This window comes from Cebidichthys violaceus, unplaced genomic scaffold (genome assembly GCF_023349555.1).
Source record: "Cebidichthys violaceus isolate CVI_PGR_0920_01 unplaced genomic scaffold, fCebVio1.0.p SCAF_78, whole genome shotgun sequence".
NCBI classification, from domain to species: domain Eukaryota; kingdom Metazoa; phylum Chordata; class Actinopteri; order Perciformes; family Stichaeidae; genus Cebidichthys; species Cebidichthys violaceus.
Window position 1 is genome coordinate 722,819 of NW_027176962.1, and position 23,743 is coordinate 746,561.

At 42.3% G+C, this 23,743-nt stretch overlaps 3 protein-coding genes across 6 annotated transcripts; 1 reads left to right on the forward strand and 2 right to left on the reverse strand.

Moving 5' to 3' along the window:
- Positions 1 to 419: 419 nt before the first annotated feature.
- Positions 420 to 3,812, reverse strand: LOC137892300 (syndecan-3-like). The gene is made up of 5 exons (XM_068737337.1): positions 3,641 to 3,812; positions 1,998 to 2,082; positions 1,856 to 1,914; positions 1,651 to 1,756; positions 420 to 1,570 (listed from the first exon to the last, which is right to left on the reverse strand). The coding sequence occupies exons 1-5, from the start codon at positions 3,704 to 3,706 to the stop codon at positions 1,407 to 1,409; spliced, it is 480 nt and encodes a 159-aa protein (XP_068593438.1). The 5' UTR covers positions 3,707 to 3,812; the 3' UTR covers positions 420 to 1,406.
- A 2,200-nt stretch (positions 3,813 to 6,012) lies between these two features.
- Positions 6,013 to 19,645, reverse strand: pum2 (pumilio RNA-binding family member 2). 4 transcript variants are annotated; one of them, XM_068737290.1, is made up of 23 exons: positions 19,505 to 19,645; positions 17,647 to 17,995; positions 15,461 to 15,529; positions 14,983 to 15,088; positions 14,550 to 14,737; positions 14,289 to 14,461; positions 13,769 to 14,060; positions 13,571 to 13,664; positions 13,310 to 13,417; positions 13,013 to 13,152; positions 12,701 to 12,821; positions 12,429 to 12,569; positions 11,984 to 12,286; positions 11,656 to 11,883; positions 11,238 to 11,505; positions 10,995 to 11,124; positions 10,748 to 10,876; positions 10,468 to 10,605; positions 9,472 to 9,597; positions 9,122 to 9,193; positions 8,149 to 8,270; positions 7,493 to 7,685; positions 6,013 to 7,163 (listed from the first exon to the last, which is right to left on the reverse strand). In XM_068737290.1, exons 2-23 carry the CDS (start codon positions 17,980 to 17,982, stop codon positions 7,032 to 7,034), a joined length of 3,609 nt encoding a protein of 1,202 aa, XP_068593391.1. In that variant the 5' UTR covers positions 17,983 to 17,995; positions 19,505 to 19,645; the 3' UTR covers positions 6,013 to 7,031. The 4 variants fall into 4 exon arrangements, with proteins under 4 accessions (XP_068593391.1, XP_068593390.1, XP_068593393.1 ...); XM_068737289.1 differs by having other exon boundaries at positions 10,742 to 10,876; XM_068737292.1 differs by lacking the exon at positions 9,122 to 9,193.
- A 607-nt stretch (positions 19,646 to 20,252) lies between these two features.
- Positions 20,253 to 23,412, forward strand: LOC137892269 (rho-related GTP-binding protein RhoB-like). Its single transcript, XM_068737293.1, has one exon. The coding sequence runs from the start codon at positions 20,410 to 20,412 to the stop codon at positions 20,998 to 21,000; it is 591 nt and encodes a 196-aa protein (XP_068593394.1). The 5' UTR covers positions 20,253 to 20,409; the 3' UTR covers positions 21,001 to 23,412.
- Positions 23,413 to 23,743: the final 331 nt, after the last annotated feature.

Consider the following 23,743-nt stretch of genomic DNA (forward strand, 5'->3'; position numbering starts at 1 on the left):
CACCTTAGTTGGTATATTGATACAGTAGTTGGTCTTTATTAATAACGTTGCCGTAATACATACATAATGCACCAAGAGTAGGAGGAACAGATGCATGCTGGGTCAGCAGGGGCCCACAGCTCATTATTGCCCTGTGGCCCCTTGTGACTTCTGATAATAGATAATAAACCATTTCTACATATCATCACTCATCAGCACTTAAATTAGCTATGTGATGTCCGATTGATTCCTAAAAAAAACCCAAAAACACTGCAACACTTCATCATCTTACTGTACTATATATTAAACGATTATACACATGATGCAATAGCACGCACATAATATCCTCTCATTGTTATACATACGTTTAAACAAACTTGTACTTATGCTCTCAATATACACTCATACAATTAAAACAAACAACAGAAACACATTAAGGGTTAAAAGTTGTAAAGCAAATTTATTAACAATTATAGAATGTAAAAATAGTAAATATCATTTCATGGCATATATCTATCCACCCATTATGTGTGTGGGGTAGGGGGGGGTATTTAGCACAACCAGGGCTAGACATGATGCTCACAGTGTCATATATTTAACAATGGCTCTACTCTATTCAAGGGTCCAGCAAGGCATGACAGTGAAAGAGTCGAGCCAACAGCATCAGACCCCAAAACCTAAGCAGCTAAATGGAATTCAGTCATTGGAAATTACATTTTTCACACCTGTAATTTTCCTGTGATATAAAAATGTCTTGAAAAAAAGGCTATCAAGTCTTTGCTGTACAAAACAGTTCTTGTAAAGTGACTCTTGGTCATCTTTATTTTAAACGTTACATAAATGTGGGCATAATGCCGCTTTAAAACAATAATGTTGCAACGTGTATCATACAATATTGATAATTAATAATCACATATTGCATCTATGACCATCTTCTTTCAACCAAGTCATTATCATATACATCTGCTGACTACACCTGATTTCTACAAAATGAAAAGTTAAAGTTAAGAACCCCAGTGTCCTCAGCAAAATCAGGTCATAAATAATAAATGCACTTTATTCTGGTATCTAAGCTGTGGAACTCTTATTTTCACATCGAACTGGTTTTATTTTTATGTTATCGTTTAATCTTGTGTAACCTCAGATTGTGTTTCTTATTTGCTTTCATGTTTTATTGTGAAATACGTCGTGACTTTGTTTTTGAAAGGCGCCATATAAATACAGTTCTTATTACCTCAGCCCATGTCTACAACAAGCAAACTCAAATCTTTGATAAAGACAAGTTAATAAAGACTCTTCTTATATTTCATCAGATATATAAATACATTTTCAATGAACAACTGCAGACACATTTCCATTGAGTGCAAGTATAACTCCCCCCCCCCCAAAAAAAATACGATAATAACACATTTACAGTAGTTCCCAAGTTAAACAAGAACGACCTCCCTGTTGGGTCTGTGATAGTCTCCATCTGAAGCCCTCTGCTGAGCCACAATGTATCCTGCGTTATCTTTCTTCTTCCACATGTAGATTAATAGTGCTGCAGCTGCAGCTGCGAACGCCACTCCTATTGCTCCTCCTGCAATAACAGCTGTAAACATAAATTTACTGAGTTAGAATACAAACACACAGCATATCGCTCTCTGTTCAATGTACCCTACTGCAAAGTACCGGCAAAGATTTCTTCGTTCTCCAAGAAGCTCTTGCTGTTTGCCATGAAGACAAATCCCGATCTGCCGTCTTTGAGTGTATCGTCAAAGTTCAGGACCGGAGAACCCTGAAGACAAAAGTAGGAACAGTTGCAACACTTCATTTCCTGCTCTGCCATCTATTTCACAAGGTGAATAAATAATGAGACTCGTGAAAGCAACCATACATGGGACGTATCCTTGGTTCCTTTGCTGTTGGGTTCGTCCTTGATGTTTTCTGTTTCACCTGAGACAGAGAGCATATGGCTGATATTGTGTGTGTGTTTTATTCTTCATTTAACACTCATTGTGCATAGTACTCAGCATTACCTTGTTCTGACCAATCCCCTGAACCAGAGCCATAACTGTCCAATTCATATCCTGATCCCTCTAAGTCCTCAGGAGGGGCAGAAAACTAAGTTAACGGAGAAAAGGGGATGAGGGTATTAAAATATGCGGACCACCACAATACTCTTTCCTGTCTTATTATCAGATATATAAAAACAGACAAGAGGGGAAGGAAGCCTGTAAAAGGACAATAAAGAAATGAATCATGGCTTAGATACAAAGTCCCATTGAAGCAACACCAGAATGACGCCATTGTTATCACCAATAAAGTGTAATCAGCAGAGAATAGAGCTTGAATTAAATGGTAAAGTCACTCCACCCATTTGGCAAAACAGTGAAGGTAAAAGAGCTCATGATCTGTTGTTTGGACTCAACACCGTCAGTGTTTAGTGTACTGTACAGCAGCATGGAGCACTGCTAACTACTCAAACCTAAAGGCTCTGTGCGTTTAGCCTCATACTGTTAAAACCCTGCCAGGAAATAAAATGTCTGTAGTTGTGCACATACTAATAATGTTAACAGCTGGAAACATCTGTCAGGCAGCAACGAATGCTTAAAGGGACGCAGTGAATCTTGGGTTTAACTTGAAATGGAGCCAAGGTTTGTTTCTCCCAAAGTTTCCTCCCCCAGACTACAGACATGGATGCAAGAGGAACTTTTCCACAGGTGTGAATGTTTTTAGTGTGTGTGTGTGTGTGTGTGTGTGTGTGTGTGTGTGTGGTTTTTGCATTGCTGGTCAGACAAAACAAGTGATTTGAAGACATCAGTATTAATCATTTAATTAAATACTACACTGCATGACAGTTTATTAGTTATGGGGCAACTTGTACTGAACGCATAATGATTACTTTTGATACTTTAAGCACGTTTTCCTTTGTAAATACTTCTGTACTTATACTTGTGATTTGAGTGCAGGACTTTGACCTGTATTGGAGTATTTGTATATTGTGGCGTTGCTACTTTTACTAAAGTATCTTAAGTACTTTTACCACCATTGGAAATATTGTACTTTTTATTTTGTTACTTTGTGGATTATAATTTTACACACAACACAATACACTCGTAAAAATTGGTGCATGTTATAGATTAAACTATGCAACAATTATAGAATTTAGGTTACATAATTATACAATAAATAAAGTGCTCTTTATTGATAACTGCTCACATACATCCACCAGTGCCGATGAGGCATTTTCTGCCCAATTAAGATAATTAATTCCTAATAAAAGAAAAAGAAAGTAATTAGATTATTTTGGAGTTGTAAAATTCATAAAAACAGTGTGATATCCTCTGCAGGAACACACTTTTATCATTAATATCTTCAATTCTCTGCGTGCAATATTTGATCTCTCACACCAATACGTTTCTAATGAATGTTAAAAAACATTATTGAAATAAAAGAGAATCAAATGAGCACAAACTCCAACTATTGTACATTAAATAAACTTTAAAACTTTAATCGTGAAGGTTTCTAACAAAACTCAAGACCCAGCAAACAATACGATCGTAAAAGTAAACACACCTTTGGACAGTAATATAGCGACAGTGGCTTGAGGAAGTGAGGAAGGTGAGCACGAGATTCCCTTGACGTCAACACCGTTGAAAGCAGACTGAAAACGACTTACCGACATACTGACGGGATGTATCAACCCCAACGCCACGACCAAAGAAGCTGCCCAAGACCTCCTCATCTTCCCGTAGAGTTGGCGTTCAGTTTATTTTGTCCTAACCCTCGACAGGTACTCGACAAGGTGTTTAAGGTGTTGAAACTCGAGCCTCCACCGCGCTGCCCGCACCCCGCCCACCACTGCGTCACGACCAACTAAGAACACCGTCAGAGTGTAACGTGTTTACAGAGGCGCACCTGAAGAACACTGTCATTCATTTGATTTATGAAAGAATGGCGTGAATCATTATTGATGCATTGACGCGTTTGTATTCTGATGTTGTGACCGGTCGAGGTGGAGCAAACCACTTTAGATCTATAATTAAATCTATAATAATACATTGTCTTTCAGATATTTTGTATGTCAAATCTTAATTTGGAAACTAGGAACTGCGCTACAGCCACCATGTGTGGAGAAAAAAAAAAGTACAATATTGACCTCTGAAATGTAGAGCAGCAGTAGAAATAGTATACACTTAGTACAAGACGTGGATATGTCTGTATTTATTTTTCAATGAATTGAAACCCTGAGTGCACATAGATGTGAGGTGCAAGAAAACATAAAATATCTACTCATTGTACTACCTGAGTATACACACGTTTTACTGGGCATGCATTTTGCCATTATGTACATTTTAATCACACTAAGTTTAGGTCTCCGTGTGAAAAGTTAGCGCATTTCTTGGGGATTTGCATCTGTTTTAGTGTCTCGGGATCATATTTAGAGGAATAAAGCTTTCACAAGTTCAACGACGGAGAGCGACACTTCCTCATCTCTGACACAGATCACTTCAAGCAGCAGCAGCTCGTACATCCGAGAGTTAAACATGGAGCTAGAAGAGCTTTAAAAGATGGCGAACGTGAGGGAAAAACCACAACAAAGCGGGTCAAATGTTAGAAGAACAGTTTAATCATACATAGTCACAATTCTGCTTCCAAAAATGAGTTTGTTTTCTTCATCTAACATCTGGAAATGTACATAAGGCCACCTGAAAATGTACATGACTTTGACAGTGTGACAAAACTCATATGTTCATATTTATATAATTGACAATATTTTACATTGCTTTTGCTTACAAGGTAGAAGCTGTTCCAAAATACAGCACTCATCTGTACAAAAATAATTCTTGTCATGTCCTGTGAAGTTTCCATGGTAACAGAGAGGACTAAATGCAGCCTCAATTTGAGTACAGAGTGTTTTTTTTTCTTCTTCTTTTTAAAGTGTCACACTTCAGAAATACTATCAACAGTGGATGTTACAGCTCCGGTACAAATAGAGGCTGGCCTTTCCCATAACAGATTAAAAACATGCCAGATTGTGAAGCCATAAAGATTTGTTTCTTCCTTTAAAATAACACTTGATCAAATAAAACTGTATACATTATATTCAAGGGGAAAGGAGTGATGAATATACACACATCAAAATGCACATTTTTGCCTTTTTTCCTCCCCAAAAAGTGTAAAAGACATCCCATTTACAGCATAAACGTTTACAAATGTACAACTGTACAGACGAAATAAAAGCATCACTACAAATTTAGAGCAAGGCCTGTCAAAACACCACAACTAGACACATTTTTTTTTTTCTTCAATTAAACTAATAATCTTACACTTATTAACTGCACATATACTACATGTATTCTACAAGTATTCATATGAAGCCATCACTACGAGCATTACAGGTGAGTTGTATAGCTTTCGATGGCCCCACCGGCCTCCACCAATGCACTTGCATACCCAACCACATGAGGAAAAAAAAAAAAAAAAGAAAAAGAAAAAGTAAAAAAACAGAACCATTAATAAGAAGGTTCTTTCAGCATCCCTTTCTTCAACTTATCCCACTACTTCTAGTTCATGTCACCTCAGATATACAGAGCTGGGAAAAGCACCACTTCACAACATCTTGGGTTTTTTTTTTGTTTTTTTTTTGGACTACTCTGGCCTTCAGGCGGTGGGGGTCCCATCGTCGCTGCAAGCCCCTACCCAAAAAAGCAACAATTTACACGTACATAAAGATGCTATACATCGTTAAACTACTTCTACGCAAGAGATGATTATTCAGTACATAAAGATACCGTTTCTAGGGCAGTGTTCATCTCAAAGTACAAGACAGATAAGATGTTACACAAAACATAACGGAAAAAAAAAAAAAAAAAATCATTCCAAGGATTAAAACCTGTCACAGCATGCCGACACATAGCCCCCCCCAACCCACTATACCCCCCCCCCCCACAGTCATTTCATGTTAAGATTACACCGCTGTACAACCAAACCTCATGCTCTGCTTCTTCTATAAGTTAAATGGTAGCCTGTAAATTTGCATAACCCCCCCCCCCCCCCCCCCCGAGTGATCACCTGGATGAGGGACAGACGGCTCAAAAAAATGGGGCTCAGTGGATGCAGCAGCTCAGGTTGGTCAGTCTGTAATATTTAGTACCGAAAATGTTCAGAAAATTACATCAGGCAGACGACAAGCCGCTCGGGTAAACACACGCCCCCCCCCCCCCCTCCCCAATTAGCCTGAAAAAGAATAAGCCACCACTGGAAAAAAAGAAACACCACCCTAGACTAAAGCACCACTCCCTAAGCCGAGCTCGCGATCCGGTCTTGGAGACCTCTGGGTGACTGTGGCACAGGACACATAGTACTCACCTGTGGACGGAGGCGCTTATATCCATCCATACTATGTAGTGCTATTTAAAAACTAATCCATCAGCTGCTTTGGCATGGGAAACACTTTTACCGTACGTGGGACAATATACAAATAGAATAGTCAATTGCCTAGACTTGATTAGAACAGCTGACATAATAAGTCTGGTTACAAAAAAACAAGTGGAATTGTTTTCTTTTAAAAGGATCACTCAGGTTAACCTTAGAAAATCACTTGCTGGTGTTAATTGTAGGAATTGGAAATTTCAGCAATAGTGTATAATTGTTTTTTTTTTTTCTACAGAGAATTTACAAGGTAAAAAACTAAATGTACAAGATAATATGAAAACCAGTCAAATACATCAATTACATCATTAACAATGGGCTTGTGCTTTACCCAGGGAAAAAATTAAAATCAAAATAAAATCTGCCTGCTGACTGTGCGTCCCCTGGGGGCCACACTGGGGACCTGCACCAGGGGTGGCGGGGTGGCAGAGTGGCAGGGGTCAGTTGTCACAGCGTTCTTAGGTGAAGTTGACTTGTCTCTTTTTTTTTTTTGGTAATTCCCTCAAAATGGGATAACAGAGGGTGTCAAAGGCTAACCCCTATGTCTAAGGAGCATCTCTCACAGAACAGGGGGGGGGGGGGTTCGGGCCTCCTACTCCTCCACTTCTTCAGGGGACCCGGGGTGTCGACGGGGACTACATGAGGCCGTTGGTGGGGCCGCCGATGGGACCCAGTTCAGACCCGCTCTTCATGTAGTACTTCTCCAGCTTGGCCAGAATGTGCTTCCCGTAGGTGTACTTACGTAGAGTGGCGATGTGAGGACGGATCTGAGGAGGGAGAGACGGGCAAAAAGGTCAGCAGAGTCAAAAAGTAGAGCTGAAAGGATTTGTTTACCGATCAATTAGCGGATCAACAACAAGTTCAATAATCAATTTAAGTGATTTCTGAAGCAAAAACACTAAAGATTCACTGGCTGCAGGTTATAAAATGTTGGTACTTCATGATAGTATGTCAGATAGTTTTAGGTTTTGGACATCTGATTGACAAATCAAGAAAATAATCAGCAGAACAATAAATTACACAATTAAATCGTTAGTTTCCCTTGCTTAAAATCAATTGTATCTGCATGATCACACAGAGTTAGCAGGTTACCGACCTTGTGCATGATGATTTTGCGCTGAGCCGGTTCCGCCATGTCGATCATCCTCTGGACGACGTAGTTGGCGTACTGGTCCTTCATCATGGTGTACAGGGCGCTGTGGGGCCCGTCTTTCTGGCAGCACACTTCGTCTATCAGCAGGGCCCTCTCCGCGCGCGAAGAGTGGATCACGCACTTCTCCACGACATTACTGGAGGAACAACAGACAAGAGGGAAAGCTGCGGTTACAAAATCCATAACGGAGCCGAAGTCACAGCTTCTCTGACGTCGGTGTGGATGGATTCAAGCTTCAGAGATGCTACTATTTATCTCTTTGACGATTCAGGGACAGAGGGACTACTTTTTCTCACGTATGTCTTTCAAGGTAGTACCTTAAGAGTGCACTCAGGCAAAAAAAAAAAAAAAAAAAAGTAAATAAAAAGGAGCAGCCCATAGTACAAACCAAGCACATCAGGCAACATGATCCATGTTAGCGTTTCATGCAGCACTGTTAAAACGGTCAGTTTTACAGCATGATATTTTAGCAGACTTAAATCAAAGCCACATTAATCTTCCATTAATGGTGACAAACTGATTTTGATATGGAGTTGGTGGCTGCACTGTGCTTGAATCTAACCACGTGGTGGATTGTAGACGGTTTGAGGTCGACTTACCTCGCGAATTTGTGTTGACTGAGGACAAGAACCTTCCCACGAACCTCGGCGACTATCTTGCTCTTATCTTCTGGCCTGCCGTGCTCCAAAACATGCTGAATGACGTAGTTACCGTACTGATCCTGCGGGAGGCAGTGGAGGTGTGAGCTCGAGGTAAAAAAGCCATTTTAAAAATATTGACTAAATCACAAACAAAAAAAAAAAAAGAAGAGGATCCGTGCGACACCCTTTACTGCGACTGACGCGCATGCACTACTCTCGGTCGTAATTGGTGCGAGATAAGCATGCGTCTCTACAATGATGGGTAGACGAATGAGTGACACTCTTACAAATACCCTCACGTCATCACTGCAGAAGGTCAGACAGAACAGATGCTGCTGGTTCAGAGTGTCGCCGAACAGACAGACAACACAACCAGCAGCATCGGTGCCCCTTCAGAAATGGGTGTAAAACTCACCTGACCAAGCAACAAACGACACCACTCTGAATGCATCTTGTTAAAGTAGTGATTGGTTGGGTAGGTTATGTAACCTCCATTCATTTGGTAGTATTTGCCTTCAAATCCATTTCCTGTCAATCTGTTTTAACAAGAAGCTGCATGATTTTGGACTTGAGGTTTATTTAAGTACTCAAGTACTAAGTTGTCCAAAAGAGGTTTAAACTCTCTGCTCATATCGAAACAATTGCAGTGAAATTAAGTAGCTGAAAAACAGATTGATCAGGAGATGCTTTAGGCTAAAGAGAGGGATCATCAGTGAAGCCTCTGTGGCATAAAGCAAGATGGGGAGGGGGGAAAAAGACGAGAAAAAGGCGGCTCAGAGGGTTAGGAGAAGGCCTGTAGTTGGAAGTTGGAGAACTATTTACAGGTTGAATTAGATTCTTTACACAAGAGAAGATTAAAAAAAAAAAAAAAAGGGAAAGAGGAAGGGGAGGACAGCGACATCCGCGAGAGAGAGAGGCAAATTGCTCTGACCTTGAACAGTGCATCGCGGGACACTGTATAATACGTTTTGGGTGTCATCTCCAATGATACGCCTTGATATTTCTAGATGGAATAAGTGAAGGGGCAGGGTGGATGTTTAGAGAATCACATACGTCAGATGCAATGACAGCTAACAGTACAAAAATACATTCATCCTGAACACTTTTACACTTCGCAGACCACAACTACACGGGAATAATGACGAGCCGACAATATGGAATGCTTGGAGACATGCAAATACACGTGACGAGCACAGATCTCGACAACGATTCCGTCACAGCTAACAAAGCAAACAGTTGAGGGCTTAGAAATGAAGACGGGTTGGGGACAGATGTGCTCACCTGGCCCAGCTGTTCAGAGTGCTGATGCAGCTCTTCCAGGATGGGCAGAGTCTGCTCCTGGGTGCAGTGCTCCAAAATCCTTTGGATGACTCTGCAGCCATAGGGGTGTGTGGAGAGAACAAACACCTGGAAAGGAAAATAAAAAAAGGGTTTAATCCAGTGGATGTGGAGATATGAATGCATGCAATATATATATGGACTGTGCACATCTATAATTAATGAAACAGCTCGAGTCAGAGAGGGGAAGAGTCAATAAGTTAACACAATTAGATTTTATTCTGTATCGTCGATTAATTAATTATTCGCAAGACTACGATAAAATTGCATTTTAAATATATTTGTTCAGCTTTAATCTGACGGGACAAAAACACAGGGGCTGACTGAAGATGAACAATAAATAGATCAAAGACAAGGTTGTGAGCAAAGACCCAAAGTCACTGAAATGCTGTTACAACCTGTTCACTTTAAAATAAAATCATTCTCCAACTAAATTCTATAGCTGCACTACGATCCTACTCACTCAAATATTGACATATTATAGGAATCATGTTTTGATGAGTGACAGTGTTGTACATAAGGACACGCAGAGGTTTTATTCTGAGCAGAGGGTGAAGGCTCAGAATAAAAAAACGCAGCAACTTTAGATTTTCCTGAGTAACAAACTAATATCCAACCAGGATTTACATTCTGACGGACAGTAAACCTCTGCAAGACGGGCTTTGATCGGACCGAGTGAGGAAATAAAACGAGAGAAACTCACTGGAACAGACCCAGAGTTTAAGCTACCTTTCGCTCTGGAACTGAAAACCCAGAGTTTCCCTCATCTCAGGCTGATTATTTTATCTATGGATTGGCATTTTTAAAAAGATGCCACATACGTAGCTCATATGCAGGCATTTTAAATGTTTTACATCTCCACCAACGCATGAAGTAGATTGTTAAAAAAAAGGGGGAATGACTGTCAGCTGAGCCATTGCTTTTTGATAATAAACCCACCTGTCCTTGGAAGGCATCGATAATGAACTGCAGGGCCTGAGGCTGGACACACTCGATACACTTCTGCACCACATGGTTGCCATTTTGGTCCTTGACACACTTCAACACGTGGCCATCCAGCTCACGGACGATGTCGCTCTGAAGTGAAGATAAAAAAAAAAAAAAAAGGGAACGAGGGCATCGTTTTAAAAACACGTGTCACCGTGCTGACCGATGAAGAAAAACAAGGTCGGGAAAAAAAAAAAACGTCATAGAGAAGTATAATCTCACTTACAATTACCTGCTGGTCTGAGGAAATGGACTCCAGGGCTTTCTGAATGACCCTACAACCATACATCTGCAGAGCCAGGGGAAGGACGTGTCCACGGATACGCGTCGCCAGAGCCAGCTTCTGGTCTGCGCTTCCGAACTGCAGCAGCACACAAAACACAAACCCTGCTGCACACATGCTCCAGACAACGCTGTAATGTTACTAGATTAATATGCGTTTGGTTACTGAAATGACACCGAGATAAACTGTCGCCAACCTCAAAGAACTTCTGGATGACATAGTTCCCAAATACATCAGTCATCAGTTGGTACGCTGCTTGCAGAATCTCTCCAAACACCATCTGCCTCTCAGCTGGAGTGGCCCTCTCTAGCTTCTGCTGGATGAATCTAGACAAGAGAAGATTGAAGCAACGACAATAAATTCAGCAGATGTTTGGTACACCAATGCACACTCTTAGGTTTACAGTTTAAAAAAAAGAAAGAAGCATTTTGTTAGCCACCTGGATCCATGCTGGTCTTGAGAGAACTCCACCATGTGGCCCGGCAGGTCACGGAGCTGCAGGTTTGGGAAGCGGTTGTTCCTGAAGTCTTCCAGTAAGCGGCTGCGTCCGGACGGCATTACATCAGAACGACTGTAGCGAGGCCGAGACGGAGGGAACAGCTGGCTGCTGGAATTGAAAAGACTGGACGTCCCCCCGGTGCTCCGGTACTTGGCCTCAGCTCCAGGCGCGGCAGAAATGTAACGCCCGCTGCCATTTGTCAGGCCACCTAGGATTAGAGAACAACCGGATACTGTTGTAGTGGTAGTGGTAGCACATGATCCTTACGCATGTGAAACAGAGACGGAACACACATTTTAAAATCAAACTATGTAAAAAGCCATCAATCGCTCACCATTCCCATGAATGTGAGGCTTACCTAGGTGAAGGCTGGAAGAGGATCCGTGAGAGGAGGGCAGAGAAGGTGGAGGAGTAAGTGGAGAGTGGCCTGGTGTGAGGCCAATGGGGCTGGGTGAAGAGGAGTAGCCCAGGCTGTTGTAGAAGGGCTGGCCGATGGGAGTTAAACTGCTGCCGCCGCGTTTGTATAGATCAGAACTTGCCAGTAGGGAGTCCCTGCGAGATACACTGCTACTGGTAGAGCTGGACACTGTAAGAAAAACAATAGAGAAATAGTTGAGGAAAAAAACAAGACCCCGAAAAGTAAAGTTCTGTTAATCCACATGCATCTTGTGGCCAAAGTCACTGACCAGAAGAGCCGAAGCCTCCGAGAGCAGAGCCCAGGCCGACGCCGAGGGACCCGGCGGCACTGCTGAAGCCCAGGGAGGAGCTCTGTGGTGGCGGCGCAGCAGAGGTGTGCGAGAAGAGGGAGCTGCTCTGAGAAGTGTTGGGGACCGATCCAGAGCCGTAAAATGAGCTGGAGGGCAGGCCGCTGCTGGGTGGAGGAGCCTGCTGCTGCTGAGGCTGCTGCTGAGGTTGAGGCATTGAGCGGTATAGACCGTTGCCCGGAGGACCAGACATGTTGTTACCGGAGCCAGATGCTGACACCGCAGCTGCTTGTGGGAAGTGGGGAGGAGGGAGGAGAGTGGGAGGGGGAAAAAGGGGGAGCTGAGGTGAGAAAGACCCTGAGTGGAACCAAGTAAGAACAGAGAGGAGTGGGTCCACATATTGGAAATTATACGGACTAGTACTAACCAGCCTGTGCTGCTGCAGGGTTGATGAGGAGAGGGGTCTGGACTAGACGAACTGGCCCACCTAGACCAGCTCGGGCACCGGGGCCCATCACCAAGGCCCCATTCTGGTCATAGTAGGCTGCAGGGGCTAAAACCTGATAACCTAAAGAGATGAACAAAATGAGCAGTCAGAAATGATAGATTACTATGTACACGCACACACACACACACACACACACACACACACCCCAATGTCTTTGGCTACAGGGTAGTTGTAAGAGAAGGTCTACCAACCAGACATTCCTGCGTATGCCAATGCAGGGTTTGCAGCTGCTGCTGCCGCTAGAGATTCCTGCTGACTCTGTTGGCCTTGCCCAGGAGTAAGAGGTCGCTGGTTGTTTCCTGTGCGCATCACCTGGAGAGGAAGATAAGGATAAGTGCTCGAGGACTTTGTTTCAAATCTGAAGTATTTCTATATTACCTTAAATAGCTTCAGTTTCAGTATTTTTACTTTATTGCATCATCGATAACAATGAAATTCAAACTGTAAGAGAGTTTTTTGTTTTCGGGAATGACGCCACAGACACCAAGCACAACACTTCCTACCTGTTGCTGGCCTGGCCCCTGATTGGATGCTTGCTGATTAGCTGAGTGATTGGCAGCTGACGCAGCCTGTTGCTGGAAAAGGTTGGCCGGATACACACCCCAAGGAACACCGTAGTACTGCGGCGGAACCACCGTGGGACCTGTGGAAGACATTTAGACGTTTCACACACACATCCAATACGACCGACTAGAACAGTGACTTGTATCTGAACTTGGCACAACAGCATTGTGTATCAGAAATACATCTAAGTGCTAGCTTTTGACTGACAACAACATAAGGGATTAAAATGCGATCACCTGCAAGCGAGGCTGCTGCGGCCAGCCCAGCGGCAGTGTAGGGATCCGTACCGGGGGGGCCAGCATTGATGATGTACGGGTTTGGCACAAAGGCAGGAGCAAGGCCAGCTGGGTAATGAGAGGAACAGCAATGCAATTCATTTCTCCATATCAAATCTCACTCAAATGACTTGCAGCTGAAAAAAAATAAATAGGTCTCCATAGAGAAATGGTAGTTAAACTACATCACGCGGCACACTTAAGACAAACTGCCTCATTTACCGAGATGCTGCTGCTGGGCTGCAGCCAGGGCATATTGTTGCTGCTGAGCTGCAGTTAGCTGTTGAACAGTCAGGGCATTTGATCTCTGGAACAACTGGAGGAGGGGGGGGGGGGGGGGGGGATAAAACACATGTCACAATCTGCTGAGCAAACTTGCATATAGATCTCTTGAAAGATGCATTTTGTTTGTCAACCAACCTGCTGCTGTGAGTTGTAGTCAAACAATCCCACTGGCGTCCCTGAAGAGTCCACCTGAATCTGGTTACCAGCATAGTCAAACTGGAGGGACTCCACGCCGGCTTGTTGCTCCATGCCTCCCATGTTCTGGGCCTCCTGGTTCTGGAAGTCCTCGGGGGCCTTGTTTTGGGCGGGGTTGTGTTGCTGGAAGGCATGAGGGTGGTGCTGTCCCATCATCTCCAAACCGGACTGACCGGGACCCATTCTCTCCACCGCCTCAGTGGGGGAAGCTTGGCGGCTCCCAGGGGTCGGACTGGGAAAGTACAGAAGCGCACGTGTCATTTTAGGACAAAACATTAGAAGACATTCTAGCAAGCATTCTGAAATGAGGAGGATTTAAAAAAAAACAAAAAAAAACAAGGGTTGCAGATGATGGTTCGAAGATACAGCTCAAAGTCTGAATTTAAAAATCACCATATTTATAAAAGCGCAAAACAAGGGGTTGCCGTTCACCTTACATTACTGTAAAAGGAACACATACTTGAAGTCTTTGCAGTCCCTGTCCATGCCGTTAAGTAGACCTCTTCCGTTGGCTTTAGCTGGATCATTCTCATCTCCAACCTTCATCTCTGGGCTCTTGTCCTCTTCATAGGGGGAGACTTTCTCTTGGGCATCAATCTTCTCTCTCCCATCTTGGTCAACATCTCCTCCACCCTGTATACATTAAAAAAAAAAAGAATAAGTCAAGAGAACTCACTCACTCACTCTTGTGAGTTACAGGGGAGACAGAAGCTCAACTTACATAACCACCGTTCCTGTAGCGACCATCCATCTTGTCGCCAGGGGAGGAACTGAGGACGTACTCCACCATGCTCACCCCCAGACCTCCGCCTTCTGAGCGAGGCGAAAGCACAGAATTGGCGTCACCATTCCCGTGGAAGCTCTGGCCTGGTCGCCGCTGCACCATGATGGGCTGAGACACTGAATGATCTGAATAAGAAGCCGTGATCAAACTGCTGAACAGATGTGAACGCAAACCATTGCTGGGTAAACATCAGATTAAGATTAAGGCAACAATGAAAATCAGTCATTAGGGTGAGGCATGACGCCATTTCCAATTATGTCATTTGATTTGGAATAAATTCCGTACAACCAGATCCGATAATGAATTCTTCGTCTTGAAGAAAGAAAAGTGAGGTGAGAATACAACGTCCAGAGACATAGGAGCCACTCACGAGATGATCCCCATGCATTGTCCCTCCACTCCTCTCCAAGAAGCATGCCTTTCCTTCCATCCTTGGCCAGCTCATCAGAATCCCAGAGTTTTTTTGCTGGCAGAAGCTGAACATAAAGTGTACATCTTTTGTAAGATCATTTTTGCACGTCTAAGTGCGATGTAATATTTGAAACATACTTCAGCAAAGACCTTTGACTATGAAGATATCCCTATGGACTTGGAGAGGCTGTAGAGATTGTAGTTTGCTCCTTCATGGAGAACACATTATTGCATTTTCATCCCGAAGAATTTCAACAACTGCAGTGCCGAGTTACTGTAGTTACATAATGAAATAAATTCACTCACCTCTGCACTATATATTTTAAGCCTATACACTGGGAGTTTTTCCATATAAATATTCATTTTGATGTATTGCTATACTGTAATGGAAAAGAAAAAGAAAAAAAAGACTAATGTTAGAACCAAAAACCCCTTACCTCTCCCATGCCCCTGGACTCCAAAGCAAGCGCTTGAAAGTCGTAGTTCATTTCATCGGCAGCACGGACCTGAGACAAAAGAAAGACTGGTGTAAAAAACTAATCTTAAAAGCACTAAATGAGAGGCAACAAAAGAGAGACCTTCACGGATATTACATTTGTTCCACACAACCTGAGCGGTTCTTTGATTTTTTTTTTTTTTATCAATTTCACCCTGAAAACATTTTGCTTCTGTGAAATGAAGAACTACAAAACATGGCCTCACATCATTTCAAGAGGCCCTTCAGCCCACAAAAGCTTTTTCAGCATGACGTAAATAAATAAAATCGACACAATACAACAAGATACGAACAAAAAAAACACCAGAAAAGAGAGAAAGAAACTCCAGGGTCAACATGCTTTCAAATGTCTAAATCTGATTAGCCGTCATTATAAGTTCTAATCACCAAAGTACAACCGTGTCGAGAAGGAATTTCATACACTGACGATTACAAAAGGCATGAAAGATTAGAATCATATTAACTATAACGTTACACTCAAGGACAACACAGAGTTGCTGCACCCAGTTTATTTTCACCAGAGCCCCTCGCGAGTGTGTGTGTGTGTGTGTGTGTGTGTGTGTGTGTGTGTGTGTGTGTGTGTGTGTGTGTGTGTGTGTGTGTGTGTGTGTAAAGTAAAAGGTGCAAAACTTAACTCTGGCATGTCTGTGGATGGAGATCTTTGACCAAATATATAAATCTTAGAATGCCCATTGCTCAGTTCATGTATTGCGACAGACATTAAGAGGCCATGTGTCTCATAATTAAGAAGGTTGGCCCCAAACTACTTCTTTTTTACAAATTAAATGAACATTTATAAAGAGAGGAAAAAGGAAAATAAAACAACTATTCCCAAAATGAGCTTATGGAGGTGTGGTGCCTGATGGATTAGTCCCCTTACTGGTCTATATAGAGGATCAATATACCCACATAAAAACCACATCAAGATCATTTTGATACCAATGTTGCCTTCTTTAGCATTTCCAACAGTACTTCAGGTTGAGGACATACTATACATTTGGAATATTCTACTAACATTATGTTCCACCAAGTACTTTTGCCTTTGTCCTCTCATAGCCCAAATGCATGCAGGTTGGGTGTAGTGGTGTAACGGACAGTTTACCGTAACCATCACAGTGTGAAATAATGTTTTATTGACATCGCTATTCGTCGAAAATCAGTAAAATGTAAAATGTGCGATCAGGACATCGGCATTTATGGCATCTGTTCGCCCATCTCTGATAATGTTACATAGTAAACTACCAATCCGTGTTGATGACAAGATTTGTTTTGAAAATACAATATTTTTTTCTTAATAATTTGAATTGTGTGCCTATAAATGACTTTCCCAAAAGTAAAAGGAGAACATTTAGAAGTTGTGATGGTTCACACCGACTTTAAGAGCGGTTGAAATGACGTTTGGGACGGTGGCAAAAAAGCCTGGAGCCTTGTAGACCAGCTGTTATAATAAACAACAAAGGGATCTCTATCTGCCAGAATAGATGGACCCAGAATTCTAATGGGTTCAAAATGATGGAAGGATTTCTAAACTCTCAGGTCAGGAAGGCTGAAGAAAGGCAACAAGAACATCCGACACACTTGACTGGATGCTGCAGCGTATCTGATATACATTGAATTCAATGAATTCACTGTTGGCGTAATGTCTATTCGGCTACAGTAGAACAACCACTGGGCATCAGAGGGACACAAATATAGCTGTGATGAGGACCATTTCTATTTCGTTTCCTCAATGAAGTTAAATTATTTCTCCAGGTTAGAAACTGTATATACAAAAAAGGCAAATACTCACCGAGCTATATCATTGCCTAAAGTGAGTCCCTGCTTTTTTAATAATTACTATGAAATCAATTTGTCACTGTATTTACAGACATTTTCAGTAAAATTATTGTTTTCATGCACAACAGCATTATGGTCTACCAACTAAAGCCAGTGACATTTTTCATGTGCTCCAACGTTAAAACCTTCCTAGAAGAATCTGTGGAATAAATGACCGAGTGTCAGTTGTGACTAACAGAGTTTTATTGTTTGGTTTGCACATTTGTAGCTTTAGCCGATACAGAACGCTGCCGTCTGTCCCTCTAACCCGCGTTAGATTAAATAACACCACAATGACTGAAGACCCTTTACCTGATCAACATGATTGGCATCACCAGTTGGCCAGCGGTGTTTGCTGGGCGTGCAACCTCCAAGCTGCTCTCCGGGCTGCCTCTGAAAGAAGTATCCGACCGTGGCGTCGTCCTGAGATCGTCCACTCAGTGGAGGCTGCGGGGTACCTGGGGTGGCGGGGTTGTTAACAACCCTGTCCATGCCCTGTAAATGTGGGACTCCAGAAGCCTGTCCAGCTCCCCCAACATGAACTCTGACACCTCCGGTCTCAGGAGCACCATTTGCATGCAGCATCCCACCTCTTGTCTCCTGCCAGGCCACGTCATTCATACCTAGGATGCTGCATGGAACGCTCATTCCACGGGAAAGCCTGCACAAAACGACACACAAGTATTATGTTGACAAGAACATGCAGTGTTTTTACGTTGGCCCTTTGTGATGTCTCGCATTGATTGACTTCTAGTCCACCAGAGCGTTTGACTGATACAAATAATACACATATATGGCTAACATTACTTTTTATATCCGAATAAAGTCAATGAGCCCCCCCCATTTTAACGTGACAGCTAGGTGACTATATTCTGGTAGGCTATGGAGTTATGAAAGCTGTAAGTTACAACATGTGGTCATTATGCTAGTCTTGAGACAAACCTAAACTTTTGCACTACACGTATGCACCCAAAAGAATACTCCATGAATAACAGGTCAAACTTATTTTTTTTCGCCGGGACATAACTAATTTCCCGTATTCCTGACTTCACGTTATGGCTGTTCTACGGTCGAAGATTGAAATGTTAGTTAGCATGAACGTCGCCCTGAATATCCCAATGTAACGTTAATTACATCGCTTGTCCGTCGTGGGAGGCATTAACGTCGACTGGGAAGTCTAATTAGGCGGTTCTCTCGTTTATGAATGGGCAATACAAGAACAAACCAGGTGCGTTACGGGCATGATGATAATGGCTTGCAAGACCCAAAATGCTAACGCTAGGTAACGTTGTCGTTAGCTTAGTGTTAGCTGGTGGTCTTGGCTAACGCAACGCTACCATTAACGTTACTAATGATTAAAAGACGCGCGCGGCTTTCACACAACACTGCTGGTGTTTAACCACAACGAGAGCTGTCGCTGGCTTTGAAAAATAAATATCTAGCTACAACGATATAGCCAACATTACTGGCCATTGTGGCAGACCGATTGGCAAGCCTTTCAGCAAGCTAGCTAGCTAACGTAGCCAGAGTCCGCTGCTAATAAGCAAGCTAACTTACGGCTTTGGCTGAACATTTACGTAAATAGTGGTTCACAAAAGGCTAATGACTAGAAGGTTGTCCCCGTGTTGCATATTGTTGCTTCATCATTATCGTCCAATCCTTTGTTGACACTAGCCGATATTGACCATGTTTATTGTAAGCTAATGCTACTTAACTAGAGAGAGCATTAGCAACCCCCTTTGCTAACAAGCTAACGCTAACCGCAGCGGGCCTGCTCTGTTTATTATTGGTTTGCGACGTTAGACATCAAAGTTAAATTCGTGAATTTGCCATTGCATTACAGTAAGCTAGTGTGCCCCCGTGTTGGACGAAAAACATGCCATTTTCTTGGCTCGAAAGACCACATTGATTGGCCGCAACGAGCCAAATAAACCCAAATAGCCAATGCAAGAGCTAGCACACGCTAATTTGCAAGTTGGTGTTGTGTGAGCTAAAACATCAACCAAACACTCAAGAGGCTAAACAACATGGCCCCCCTTCAAGTCCCAAACAGAGGGGCCTTAACCGCTAAACAAAAGGGGAAACACTCACACCACGGCAGTCGCGTTTAAATCAATCTCTTTGCAAAGCTTTTGCTTTCGACGTGAACAAAGAAAGATGATATACTTACGCGTTGTCGTTTCGAGAGAGGGTCTATGCTTGTTGCACGCCGTCAACCCAATTCTATATTGTTTTGTTTCCTTGGAGAGAGCGGTGATTTAGCAAGGCTCGCTTGATAGTCAAAGCTAAGAGTTTGCCTACGCTAGTGCCCCCTCCCTGTAAATAGCGTGAACTACGTAGACATGCGTATAACAATCAATGTAAATTTGCCTCCCAACATGTTACCCTTTGTACACCATGTGAAGGTAGTATACATGTTACGCCTAGGTGTGTTTATTGTGCTTTGCAACCCGTTATACAACATTTTAAGAATAAGCATTCCCCTAAAACGCGCTCATATTGCTGCTGGATATCAAGTCTTATTGAATGAAAGATTATTGGATACTAGTTAATTCAATGCTGTGGACAAGGATGAGTATAGATAAAAACAATTTAAAAAAAAAACGTATTAACAGTTAAAACAATATTTCGAATATGGGAAATAATTTAGTGACGAGAAGTCACGAGACGCCAATAACAGAAGTCCCATTTAAGGAGAATTACGCACAATCGTCGCGCAAAACATCATCATGTAGTTAGATTTGGTTGATTTTGGCTGATCCTGGATCGGCTGGGTCCTCGTGGTCCACGACCCTCCTTCTACATAAGGAAACTCGATGAGATCCAATCACCTCTTCCTTTTCAAACTGTGATCTCACCTCCTTATTTCCGATTGGATTGCTAAATTTAGGAAACCACCCTATGCTTTATAAAGAGATTGCGGTGGTTGCTGGTAAATGTTCTGGAGTTGGTAGACGGGAGCGGCTTATGGGACACGTCTCATATAGAGTTTAACAGCAGAGGGAGTGGAAGCCCCGAGACTGTCTGTGCTTTTTGGATGCCACATTCAAGCGAGAGGTAGAAAGAAAGGCAGCAATGGCAGACATACGGAAGAAACTAGTCGTGGTCGGGGACGGCGCGTGTGGGAAAACATGTCTATTGATCGTGTTCAGCAAAGACGAGTTTCCCGAGGTGTATGTTCCGACTGTGTTTGAGACATACGTGGCGGACATCGAGGTGGAAAACAAGCAAGTCCAGCTCGCTTTGTGGGACACCGCTGGGCAGGAGGACTACGACCGGCTGCGGCCCCTCTCCTATCCGGACACCGATGTCATTCTGATGTGCTTCTCCGTGGACAGCCCGGACTCGTTGGAAAACATCCCCGAAAAGTGGGTCCCCGAAGTCAAACATTTTTGTCCCAATGTGCCCATTATATTAGTGGCCAACAAGAAGGATCTCCGCAACGACGAGAACGTAAAGAACGAGCTGTCCCGGTTGAAGCTGGAGCCAGTGAGGGCAGAGGACGGCCGGGCCATGGCCACGCGCATTGGCGCATATGACTATTTGGAGTGCTGTGCCAAAACCAAGGAGGGGATCTGGGAGGTATTCGAAACTGCAACACGGGCGTCTCTACAAAAACGGAAAATACCATCGGAAAGTTGTCTCAAATGCTGTGTTTTGATGTGATTCGACGCCGTCCTGAAACCCCGTGACGCGCAGACAAGACGCTTCCACCGCCGGGATCCGTGTCTGAACATGTACGGGCAGTGGCCATGGTTTGGTTACTCCCTTGTAATCAGACGACCTTGGTTGAGCCAAAACGAATGACTGAAAACAAGTTGTTTTTAACACACTCGGTAATGATAATTAAGAAATTGGTGTCTGTGTGTGTGTGTGTGTGTGTGTATGTGTGTGTGTGTGAGAGAGAGAAATGCACTGATTAAAGCATGTTCTTTGCGGGTCACATGATCCCAGTATGACAGGTGGAGGGGTAAAAAGGACACGCTTCATGTCAGCGGACGCCTTATTTACCCCTGTCTAATGTGGACATGTCCTTTCCCAAGGCCTGCTTTCGAGCCTCGGTTTAAATTGCTCACTTTTTTGCGTTTTCAAGTGTTTGCATAGGCCACTGCCTTACTGCCAAGGTTACAGCCTACTTTGTAATAAGCAAATATTGCACTCGTTTATGTCCACTTTGTATTGTAACAATAACTATTTAGTTTGTGAAATTGCACAGCAGAATTACTGTTTCGACACTTCAGTGATTCACAGAATGTTTTGAACTTTCTAAACCCTTTAGTTCAAATCAGTGCAGCAGTGGTCGTGGCGTTTCTTCTGATGTTTTACCCATGAATAAAGACATAGCTTCAGTTTACAGTTCAACAAATCAGGTGTCAGTTGGAACCACATCCAAAAAGTATGTTTTGGACTCCACGGTATTACATGTCTATAGGCTGATGCTAGTATTTTTGTTGTTGTTGTTGTTGTTGTTGTTGTTGTTGTTGTTGTTGCAACAGGCCAAATACCATTGTAGGTCTGAGGTACATTTGGCAGTGTGGTTTAGCAAGTTTTTATATAGATGTTTTGTTAAAGTTAAATGTACAATTACTAGAAATATCTTTTTTTTTTTTCAAGTTTGCTAAACATGCTTCTACTCCAAATGTTATGCTTCGCTGGTGGCTACAATGACTCAATTCAGGAGGACATTCATAAAAAGAGATGTATAATACATTGTAGCCTGTACATAGTACAGCGAGCAAAGGAGGGGAGATGCTTTGTCACTACAGCTCACCATTTGAAGCACATACAGTATCTCACTATGTTTCTTAACTTTTAAATCCGACCTAGCTGTCTCTAAGTCTGGCATGTCTCAGCAGTCAAAAGACCTGTTTTCTATTAAGCTACTGCTTCGTTTACAGGTGTGGTGGTGGTGGTATATATGAGAGAAGCATGTGAGACGGTTAAGCATGTGAGTGCTTTGCTCGGTGAAACGCTTTTTCTTAGATGGTGTCGTGAAAAGAAGGCTGTGTCAGAGCTCTATGAGCCAGTAGCACACACTCTGATGGGATTTATGGGGGAAGTGTGGCTATTTAAAATGTTTATGTTACGTAATTAAAACCACAGTTGACTAATATTTACTCAAACATAAACAAAAGGGTATCCCTTTGACTAAAACACTAGAAAAGAAATAAATGTAAATTGTAAAATATAGATTTTTCTTTTTTTCTGAAGATGTTAAAAACTTTGTTTACAGCTGAACTATGATTGATTGACAAACACAACAAAAAATCCAAACTTTCCACCTTTTTAATGTCTTCCATTATGACCAGGGAATGTACCTCACATTTATTTGGTAAAAAGTATTGTTGGAGCTTTGAAGTTGGCAACAGAAATCAATGTATTTGAGCTTATTTCCCCTGTTTGTGTAATGAGCTCATGTTTGATCTGTGTTTCCACAAGCAGGGTTGTGTTGCTGTTGTCTTTCACACAATGGTGGGAGTGCTTGTTCAAATGACAGCTTTGAACATCAGTCGCAGAGGGTGTTGCAACACTGGGAATCCGAGGTAAAAACCCTGGTGGATTTACCATGCGAGTTATTCTTCAATTTATCTTGAAACGTGTCATTTTTCTGTGGTTCACTGAATAACCATAAGATAAATCGGAGTTGAATAAGCGTTACCTTTTTATAAATCCAACTGGTTACAATGGTGTAAAAGTCACATTCCTCCCTGCCTTCTGTTGCTGGGCTTTTTGCTGACTTACAGGACAGGAATGCATTGTGCTAGACTGGTTAATTTTCCCACACTGGCCCCCCTCATGTGCCTCTGATTTAGGTTATCATTCCCTGATCAGACCAAGCATCTTTTTCTTTCATTATACTTTGAAGAATACAACTATGAAGGAAAATTAGGAAAATGTGCCAAGCACATTTGTTTGTAAGAGCTCATCAAATTATGACTATGTTAATGTAATTACATAATTTCCAGGTTTGAATGAAGCAATGGATTTTTTTTTTGTGGGGTAAAACAATACAGAATGTAAGAAAACAAATGGTACTGTTTGGGGAACGTCAATAAATAAAATCATTGTGTGTCACCACCTCTGCGTATCTGCTTTTGCCTAATTTTCTCACACTAAAGACAAATACTCAAGGTGGTGTTGCAGATGGTATGTATATATTTATTAACAATTATATAAACTCTGTTGCAATATTCTTTGAGTCATCAATTGCATTTGTGATTTTCTTTCTGTTTTTAGTAGGATATATTTACCCATAAGTTTAATATGGGTTATATGACCAGTGGTGTAAAGTAACTTAAGTATTTTATTAACTTTATTGAGTACAATTTTTAAAGTACAATATATCATTACATTAAGGCTTTATTTTCCTGTATTATGAGTTATTTTCCTTTTATACTTTACATAAATT

Excerpts from the sequence above, each read along its gene's own strand:
- LOC137892269 (XM_068737293.1), top strand. The coding sequence starts at position 20,410 with ATGGCAGACATACGGAAGAAACTAGTCGTGGTCGGGGACGGCGCGTGT.
- LOC137892300 (XM_068737337.1), bottom strand. The coding sequence starts at position 3,706 with ATGAGGAGGTCTTGGGCAGCTTCTTTGGTCGTGGCGTTGGGGTTGATA. Across the intron at positions 2,083-3,640 it reads TACATCCCGTCAGTATGTCG|TTTTCTGCCCCTCCTGAGGA; the intron begins GTAAGTCGTTTT and ends CCGTTAACTTAG. Across the intron at positions 1,757-1,855 it reads GAACCAAGGATACGTCCCAT|GGTTCTCCGGTCCTGAACTT; the intron begins GTATGGTTGCTT and ends TTTTGTCTTCAG.
- pum2 (XM_068737289.1), bottom strand. The coding sequence starts at position 17,982 with ATGAGCGTTCCATGCAGCATCCTAGGTATGAATGACGTGGCCTGGCAG. Across the intron at positions 12,822-13,012 it reads AGGGGCCAGGCCAGCAACAG|GTGATGCGCACAGGAAACAA; the intron begins GTAGGAAGTGTT and ends CTTCCTCTCCAG. Across the intron at positions 10,877-10,994 it reads TCATCCAGAAGTTCTTTGAG|TTCGGAAGCGCAGACCAGAA; the intron begins GTTGGCGACAGT and ends GTGCTGCTGCAG.